This window comes from Cariama cristata, unplaced genomic scaffold (genome assembly GCF_000690535.1).
Source record: "Cariama cristata isolate BGI_N322 unplaced genomic scaffold, ASM69053v1 scaffold15827, whole genome shotgun sequence".
Lineage (NCBI taxonomy): Eukaryota > Metazoa > Chordata > Aves > Cariamiformes > Cariamidae > Cariama > Cariama cristata.
The window spans coordinates 5,221-14,759 of NW_009628472.1; the positions used below are offsets into that span (position 1 = coordinate 5,221).

Here is a 9,539-nt window from a genome sequence, read left to right on the forward strand (position 1 = left end):
AATTTAATTGTACTTGACACTCGAAGCTGTACAATACATTTACAGAGAACCACACGTTTGTGTCTATGTACACCCTCTTCCCACTGCCAACGTTACTGGCCAAACAGGTGACAGGCAATAACCCTTCACACGCGAGTTACAGCTCCCTGAGCACAGATTCCAGGTGACGCTCGAGGACAGGTATCGTGGGATCGCTGTCCTCGCCCTGTCATCACCAGTCGGGTGACAGGAACAACCTGCTGGCTGTGCTCAAGGCTGTCACTGCTTTGTTTCCTACAACGCTCTGCAGCGCAGTTACCAAGCTGGTATCTCTCTCGGGAATCTTTGGACAGCTAGAACATGGCAGCATCACCGTTACGAGTATATACAACCACTATCTCTTCTGTCCTTACACCTCATCAGCTTCAAACGCTTTCTTTTCTCTACCTTTCTACCACATGCAATAACCCCTTGGTTGCCTCCAATCCTGCCTCCCTGCGGAAGGCGTTTCATTTCTAAAAGGCAACAGTAACAAGAAAAATCTACCTTCACTCCCTGCTATTCCCCTCTAGCTGCTGCTCCTCTTCCCTCCCCAAACCCTTTACAACGTGACTAAAACCTTCCTAAACCCCGTTAGCAATGCAGTTCTCTTTCAGTAGTCCGGAGCGCACGCAAGCCCTTTACGTCGCTCATCGTAACGGGTTACGTTGAGCATCTTCTCCCAGACATCGGCTCGTCACGCTGCGTGGCTTGCCTGCGCTCCGCAGAGCTGTGGAGTGAGGTGAGAAACGGTATTTACACGCACACCTCGGAGCTAGAAGGATCAAGTACTTGAAAGGAAATGCCAAGTCTGAACAACAACAACAACAACATACAAAAATATAAAAAAAAAAAAAAGAGAAAAACAAAGAAAACCAAAAAACCCCCAAACAAACTTGAAACAAAACAACTAATAAAAACATTTAAATATCTGGCAGGTTACAAGAGTGAAAATGAGGAATGTACAAAGGACACACTAAGATGAAAGATTCCAGTAGGTAAATTGAGAACCTGTTGAACCTGGGGTCTGTTTGGTTTTTGGTTTTGTTTGGGTTTTTCTTTTTCCTTTCTTTTTTAACATGAAAAGTTGCATGGATTATGACAACCATACGCTGAACGTGTGCTGTACAAGACAAGAAAACGTGAATTCAGTCCACTTTAAAAGGACTCTTGCAGCGTTGCTCCAAACCCACTGCACAGGGAGGTGCTGCCAGGCCCGCGGTGACGGCCCAAACTTCTGCTTTAGGTTTACTGTTTTCCAGCCTCAAACACTGCGTATGGAAATCTTTCAGAAATCAAAGTCTGCTCTTCAAATCTGCCAGGAGCAGTCAAAACCAACAAGGGCTTCTGAATCACTCACAGCATTAAAACCAGGTTCAAAGTGGGTGTGTTTGTAAAAACAGACTCCAGTTCAACAGTGTTAACTGTATACCAGTAGCTGCCATTACAACATTAAAAAAAAAAAAATTCTCTTCAGTAGAGTGAATCCAATCATGCTCACATTACAAGAAAAATGTACACGTTATTTATAAATAAACAGTCCTCCACCGGCATGTTGCTGGGCTCCTCTTTACACTAGCGTTTCTTTCCGCTTGCCACTTAGCTGCTTCTCCCTCGTTTTTCTGTGCCCAGTCGGCGTTTGCTGTGTTTTCACGCCCTTGGCTTCCTCCGAGTCCAGGATGGAGCCACACTCGGACGTGCTTTCGTCTAGCTCCATCTCGGTTACGCCAGACATGGCAGACTGCCTCTTCTGGGCTCTGACGTTGGGCGCGGAGGGGTTGTTCTCCTCCGACTCTTCGCTCAGCTCTGGCAGCTCCTTCAGCTCCGCTGTGGCGGCAGTCCGCTGGAAGGGAGCGATGGCGGTTCGGATGCAATTAACCCATTGCTGCTTGTGGAAGACATCATTGGCCTGCAGTGTGTGGGACTGGCCTGGGGAGGGATCTTGGAAACGAACTCGGAAGATATTTTTAGCTGAAGATAAACATAGGAAAAAACAGATCAGTTCCTAGCTCAATATTTAGAGATTCCATTGCTAGACAAATAACCTGGACTGCCCTGCTCTGCTTCAGGGAAAGTGTTTGAAACCCCATCAAAACAACATGCCCCAAACCCCACAACCCAGCACAGGCCTGTTGAAATAGATGTTTTCCAATCTGAGCACCAACTGCAAATATATAATTTCACATATACGAAATATATATGTCGTATGTATTTCACGACCGCCCAATACAAAACCGCAAAGCCCAGCAGTAACAGTCTAAAGGTAGATGATAACATGTCACATGTCTGCTATCCTAAAGGAATCTCGGTCCACGGGGATCTATGCCCAGGTGCAATCTTTCCTCACCAACAGATTCCCATGCAGATGAACTAGTTTAGTCCATACCTTTATCGGAATTGCCAAAAGCTCCTCGGAAAGATCCTCCCATTTTCACATCGCCATCCTGCAGGTCTTCGAGGAGCAACTCCTGGACAGGGATCGGCTGCCTGTACACTTGGTAGGCCTGACGCTCATTGCGAGTGACTGGCCGGGTCAAAACCAGGATGTCTTGGAAGAGGAAGACGTAGAGTTTCTGAAAGGGAAAACACATCTGAATATGAGCGAAGCGTTGTACTCTGCATTCAAAGCAGTCACACATCCTCTGCGATTCAAGGCCACCTTATCTGAAGTTTCACCCATGTTACCTTTCGGACAGTTTCCTGTTACAGCTACGTAGGGCTCTGGCAGTGGTGGCACAGACCAGACTTACATCAACAGGTTTATTATTTTAACGACCCTTAAAAAGTGAATTATGATTTACAGATGCCAAGAATAGGATGATTAGAAGCAATATCTTTTCTGACAGTACAAAATGCTTCATGTGTACAGAAGTGTAATGGCCAAATTAAACAAAAAAACCCCCAACGAACAAAAAAAATACAGAAAACAGAAAAAAGATTTGATGTTTAAAACGAGGTTACTCCTGCAAGCCAGAACAAAAGGCAGCAAACCCTCGAGGTACAACAGGGTCTTTCAGTGCTGCTGCAGTGGGAGATAAACTTCTGGCAGTTCATCTCAAAGCCAAACAGGCTTTTGCCGGAACATTTTTGTTTGGAAGAGCTGTGCGCCAGCGCTCATAATGGGGAATGTCAGAGCACCTGAAAGTAAACAGCCAGCAGGAAATCCCTTTTGATGGAGTGCTTGGGCACAGAGCGCACTTTCGACGGTAATTTTGTGCTAATTATTTTCCAGCTTCTGAAGGCCAATTGTAAAGTTGTCGGCAGGAAGCTTTCCCTTACATCCCGAAATGCAGACTGCCATCAGGTGCTTTCTCTTGTGCTTTTTAAATTTAGCTAATGGTCTAAACTAGCCCTAAGGATGGAAGGGCTCCTGGTCCTGCTGGAACAGACAAACGGTTTTAACCACCTCTGAGGGAAGGTTTTCAAACCTGTGAATTAACTACCATGAACACGAGGGACTTACATGTCCGTTTTTATTCTTCAGCTCCCCATGGCACAGTAAAGCTTTGCTGCCTTCAATCCTCGGATCCTTCTGCTTCTCATCCAGGTACTCCAACTTGTCAATGTAATACTGGCACTCCGACTCTCCCTTCTTCAGGTTAATGTCAGAGAGGACTCCTTGGATAATGGATATCTATAAACCAAAACATTTACAAATTATTAAACAGTGACCTCTGCTTGTATATCTTCCTTTTAAGTTCTACTTAAGAACTCCAGAAGATGCAGTCCATGCGGACTGATCGCTCACTTGCTTTCACAAAGGGTTACAGTCACAGATTTGCATCCACCAAGAAAACCACCCCACAAAATTGCTGAGGGTGTAAGAAAGTTTTCTGGAGCTCCAGAATGACATGCTTATGTCAGAACGACGATCACAAAATCACTATTACTTACGGCTTCTTCCAGAATCTGGATATCGGGATGGTCTTTGGGAGTGTGCTTCAGAATCTCTTTCAGGAGCAGTGGGTATTTGACGAGCCGACTTCGAGGAATGTCCAGGAAGCTCCAAAGGTCTAGCTTGCGGCTGAAGGGAGACTCAAGGCAGCGCTGAAGGAAGTCCTGCACTCTGCGGTCCTGCTTCTTCTGATCCAGAAGTGCTTTGGCTGCCAGCTGATTGCTACAGTAACCTTTGTAGGCATGGAGTCGTGGTAACTGCAGGAGAACAGAACAACATTCAGGAGTCAAATTCCACACAGGAAAAGCAAATCACATTAACATGTCAAACTCGCGGAGTTCTACTTCCCTCACTGTGATTCTTTGCCCAATAAAACAAAAAAGCTAACAGACTATCTTGTATATGTAGCGAGTCTTTTGTGAGGAGAACGAGGGCCTCCTGCATGCAATGCCTTTGAAGTTCAGATGTTTGAGATGAACAGCGATAACACTATTGAAATCACATTAGCGACAAACAGTCCAGAAGATATAGACATTTCAAACATAAATCAGCAAATGACTGCAATCACACTAGTGTAAGTCTCCAGGGTGAAATCGTGGCCCATTATGGCTGACAGAGTCCCATTGTTTTCAGCGTAGCCAGGATTTCCGTTTCAATCTTTCGCTCAAGGCCACAAAAGCCCACAGCTTTTCGGCTTCAAACTTTAAATGTTCTTTAAGCTCATTTTTATCCTGCTGTCTCCAAGTTATGTACTCACCCACTTCACAAGAATGGGCCCAATCTGCTCCACTGTTCCATCTGGTTTTGTTGCTTCTCCTAAACTTGCCAACAAGTCTGGAATTGAAACACAAAAACAGAAATTGCAACAATGCCGCAGTAAGCTGTTCTAACATGAGAAAACATAGAGTTTAACTCCTAGTCAGCACATTATGTGAAAATGATCCTGTTTCTCTTACCTTCATGCAGAGGAATATAAGAATCCAAGTCCCCAAATATGTGGGTGAGTTCCTCCTCAGACATGATAGAGAGCTTCAGCATGGGATCATGATAGGCCTGTCAAAGAATGTCAGTATTAAAATATATTCAAATGTCCCAAGCCCAAAAGCTGACAATTTAAATAGGAGGGGATGTATCACGTGCAGGACAGATAGGAAGTGAAGTCAACAGAAACAGTAACATCAACTTTGATTGCTAAAGGATGCGCCTCTATATGAAGGTATCAAGGCCTTCAAACGAAAAGGACTCTCCTGTCTGAACTGTTCTCATCTGGGAGAGGGATTCCCCAACCAGTTCTGCAAAGCACAAACCTTTTTTTGGCTGGGTTTGTTGCAACCAAACCAGAACTGCAGGACTGCTCACATCAGCTTCCCAGAACTGCGGGTTCTGGGCTTGATAAAGCTGATATGTAATGTCTGCAGGTGCAAAGAAACTTAATTATTATCTGTAATATGATCACTAACTGCAGGAAAAAACCCACTCACCTTTCTGGCAAGCTTCAGGTCTTCGATTAGGTCCTGCTCTCCCCTGGACATTTCGTATATTGCCTGTGAGGAAGGGGATAAAGCATCGAGAGTCAATTTTGATCCCAGTCTTCCTCTGAAAGAGCCTTTTGCCTCACGTAACGTACATCCTGTCTCTGCGGCTTGAATAGGCGTCTCTGCCATCTGAATCACTGTATGCCACCTGGGCATGACAACCTCAAGTAAATCTGCCGGCTTTCGCAGCTCTGAGAAAGCAACATTACTTACAACTGTGTGAAAGCTCCGACGCTCGCGCACAAGCCAAATTAAATATTAGCGCCTTTTAAATCACTGCTTTTACACAGGCAAGTGTGAAAAAAACAAAACCCAGAAAACCACAGAGGTCAAATCCCAGGCGCCTTGAGTCAGCTTCTGTGTTGTCACTAGAAGATTTGTCTAAGAACTACAGGAAAAAGGCAAGCCAAGGCCTTGCTACTTGGCTTTCAACCAATTGTCAAGAGCTTCAAGAGAAAGACAGCTGGCTTTACAAGGAACCCGACTTTGGGTCTGCTGCAAAGCAACCAGTGTGGCTGGGTCTCGAATTTCAGAAATGCTGAGCACCCCCATCGAAAGAGTTTGGCATCTCTGAAGGGTCAAACTGGGGAGATGAACTCCCTAGCGACTCAAGAGAGAGAAGCCTACCTTTTCCCATGCCTAATGCAGAAATAAATCTAGTCAGTCACCCACAGACACTCATTACTCCTTTCCCCGCCAAGGAAATGGACCAAGTCAAGGCCTCGGCTGCGTTTCCCAGTCCTGCTGTTCAACAGAAAGCCTACCTCCTGGCGCTTAATTTCTTTGGTGCTCAGGGACTCCTTCATGTTGACATCTAACATCTCAGACCAAAGTACACTGTTTCTTCTTTTAGGAGGAGTAGGAGCAGCAGATCTGCTACATGACTTCTGGGCACAGCTAGGAGACTTGCTGTCACTGCGAAGGGCAAATGACTATAGAGATTTAAAAAAAAAGAAAAAAAAATATGTAGAGCCAACATTTCAGAAGTACAGAAGTATTATAATATTATCCATACCCCTCCCAATCCTTCATCCTCCTGTGTTGCACAGGGCAGGAAAACACACCCAGACACTTTTCCTCAGATAAAGGAACACTTTAATCAAGCTGCTGAGAAAGCCCTGAGATCCCAGAGATTGGCAAGCTTTTCCATGTGCCTCTCCCTGCACTAATCCAGCAGCAGCGCTTGAGGGGAGGATGGTAAGGTAAAGCTTGGGTCTATTTCCAAGGTATGAGTAAGTAAATAAACTAGGATCATAATTCTACCTATAATGGGGCTAATCAGGAGCCACTTGAACTTTGCTCTCGTGATTTGCCATGTTACTAAAACCCACACACAGAAGCGCTCTTGTCGCATGCGTGGGGTACAGTGTTCCTTAGATAACACTTCTCTAACATTACTGAAAGACTGCTGAACAGCAGGGTCAGTTCACATTGAAGCACATCCTCCAATACACGTATCTCAAGTACTGAACAGTTTATCAACTAATTCTCCCTATCTGAACCAGCTTATTATTTTTACTGCTTAAACCCTCAATAACCTGGTTATATAGCAAACTACCTCTGAACTCCCGAACTCTTCTTCATCCGCAAGTCCCAACTAAGCTTTCTGTCCTTGCATGAATCACACAGTAGACTTTGAAGAGATGCCTTGAAATCCCAGTGCCTGTTTCATCCCCGTACAGCCAGTACCTTCCCCATATCTCTAGACTTCTAGGACTAGAAAGCTCTACTTTTTACCTGTATTGTCTGCCCAAAGCGCCGAACTGCACCATTTCTTACAGGAGAGATCAAGTTCGCCAGGGACGTGACCCGTGCTAAAGGCCGAACCCGCTTATTGCTTGGCTCCTGTAAATAAAGCAGAGAACAAATTGTACTGGCTGTGACTCCCACTTCATTTCTCAAGCTGCCCAGACAGGTTTAAAAAGCGTGAACCACTTAAGGAGCGGGAAACACAGCAAAGAGAGTGTTTTGAAGAAGCCATTCATCTTAAGAGGAAAGCAGAGGCTGTAAATATTTGCCTGAACTTTAAGGCTGCAATTAAACTGCAGAGACTTTGCCCAGTGTAAAAGAGGCAAGATAACATAACACGTCCAAATTCAAAATAGGGCTCGAACAGGGACCGTTATGGTTTGAACATAAATAGACTGAAGCATTCTCCTCCGCAAGGCAAGTGACTGTCATCTAAAGATGGAGCTGTGATCTGCTTCTCCATTTGATCATACTTTCCTTTGCAGAAAGAATGTGTTTTTCATTTTATTTTGGAGAGAAAAGTAGCAGTCAGAGCCCAGGACAGACTCAGCAGCTATTCTAACAATTAGCAATGACCACATGCTGATTGTTCCTGTGAGGGACACGCACACATGAGGTGGATAAAGTTTAAAACCTTCAGTTTACAAAGCTTTCTCCCCCTTCTGCTCTCCCCACCCCCCCTGCAAGTCATCATAATTTTTCTTATACGTTGTTTAGATTTGAAAGACAGAGCTTCTGCTTTTCTACACCACTAATCCCTGCCGGGAGCCCAGAGCGTTTTCGATTCTGTCCTGACCGAAACGCTGCCAAGAAAGAGGAAACGCCCCATGGAAATCTCCTGCTCCTTAAGCTCAGATCAGTTTTTAAAATCATGCTGGCAACCCTACATATTTTACATCAAAAATATTGTGTTGTAAGGACTGTACAGGAAAGGTGTGCACAACGGTAAGCCAGGAAGAGATGGACTCGGAGTTTAGGGCTAGGAGAAAGGCTAGACAAGGTGCCCTGGTGCTCTTAAACATCTGGCAGATGGTTGGACGTGACTCATCATCACAAGGAAGTTTCTTAGAGTGAAGTTCAGATGAACTGATGGAAGCAGCCTTTTTTGGGTTCACCTCAGTAGAAATTTTACCAAAGCTTTATTAGGCATTTTTGGTTTATTACCGTTTCAGATGAATTGATGGAAGCAGCCTCTTTTTTGGGTTCACCTCAGTAGAAATTTTACCAAAGCTTTATTAGGCATTTTTGGTTTATTACCGTTGAGTCTCTCCTCTTGTGTTTCATAAGGCTAAAAGGCAAAGACTGCTTAGGACAAGCTCTACACTGTCTTTATTTCCAGTGTGAGATTGCAAGATAAGGAGCCCAAACCCTTTGCTTCTGCGTAGCAACAGAAATGACAAATGCCGAAAACAAAAAAGAGGAATAGGAACACACAGAGTTGGATTCCAGTCATGAGACTGAGAAAGCATAAAAGCTGTGTATGTAAGATCTGATTTCAGCAACATGACCCGAGGAGCGGCCCGTCCGTCTGCCTACACACAGTGTTAAGCAACAGAGGAGGTTAGCTCACACCGAATTAAGCCTTCAAAGTCGCAGGGGGGGAAAACATGAAATGAAACCATTTACGAGTGATGCAGAACAGGCAGACCTCTTGGCACAGCACGAAGCGTGTTCAAAGCTGTGCTTGAAACGTTTGGGCAATCTCACAACTCTGAGGGTACTGTAAAAATGAGGAAAAGCTGTAAGAGAGTGTCCTCAACCCTGGGATGCCCACCCTCAGCTGGGTTTGAATACAGCAATGGAAACACCGCAGTCGCTTCTTTCCTTTGCCAACTGTGAGCCACTGCACTCAAGACAGGGTCTGTCAGGGAAAGGCTGGAAAGTTAGGCCGAGCTCAAAAGAAGACAAGGAAATTTTAATTAATCACAGATGTTTCTAAGTGGAGGGAAAGGATAGGTAATTTACTTCTAGAAAACCATGTATCAGTCTACTGGAATAAAGGGACACAAGCCAAGAGAAGCTTGAGAAGCTTAAGAAACTGCAGGAACGTAAGCAGAAAATACACAGACAGAAGCCACACACAGCTCTGTCAAGGCCAGGGATATAAATAGCATGGAGAAGAAAAACATGATACTGAAAATTAATAGCAAGAAACCTCAGTACTGTAGGACACGTACAGTATTTCGCAGTTTGCCACTAAGGGGTCAACTCGGCAGCCTTTCGGGACAGGAGATACAGTGACACGCTCCCAGTGCTGGGGGACATGTGTGAATGCCTTCCCTGCACATCTGTGCCAGGCTGAAGCGACACACGCGTATGCACAAGGTCTGGCAGAAGGCATT

General features: G+C 44.9%; 1 protein-coding gene across 1 annotated transcript; it reads right to left on the bottom strand.

Moving 5' to 3' along the window:
• Positions 1-1,380: 1,380 nt before the first annotated feature.
• On the bottom strand, positions 1,381-7,351 carry NET1 (neuroepithelial cell transforming 1; the record flags this gene model as incomplete). The annotated part of the gene is made up of 9 exons (XM_009704840.1): positions 1,381-1,989; positions 2,405-2,591; positions 3,482-3,652; positions 3,913-4,170; positions 4,671-4,747; positions 4,870-4,966; positions 5,395-5,457; positions 6,213-6,380; positions 7,186-7,351. Coding segments are annotated over 9 exons (1,588 nt in total), but the record flags the coding sequence as incomplete, so codon positions are not given.
• Between the last annotated feature and the right edge of the window lie 2,188 nt (positions 7,352-9,539).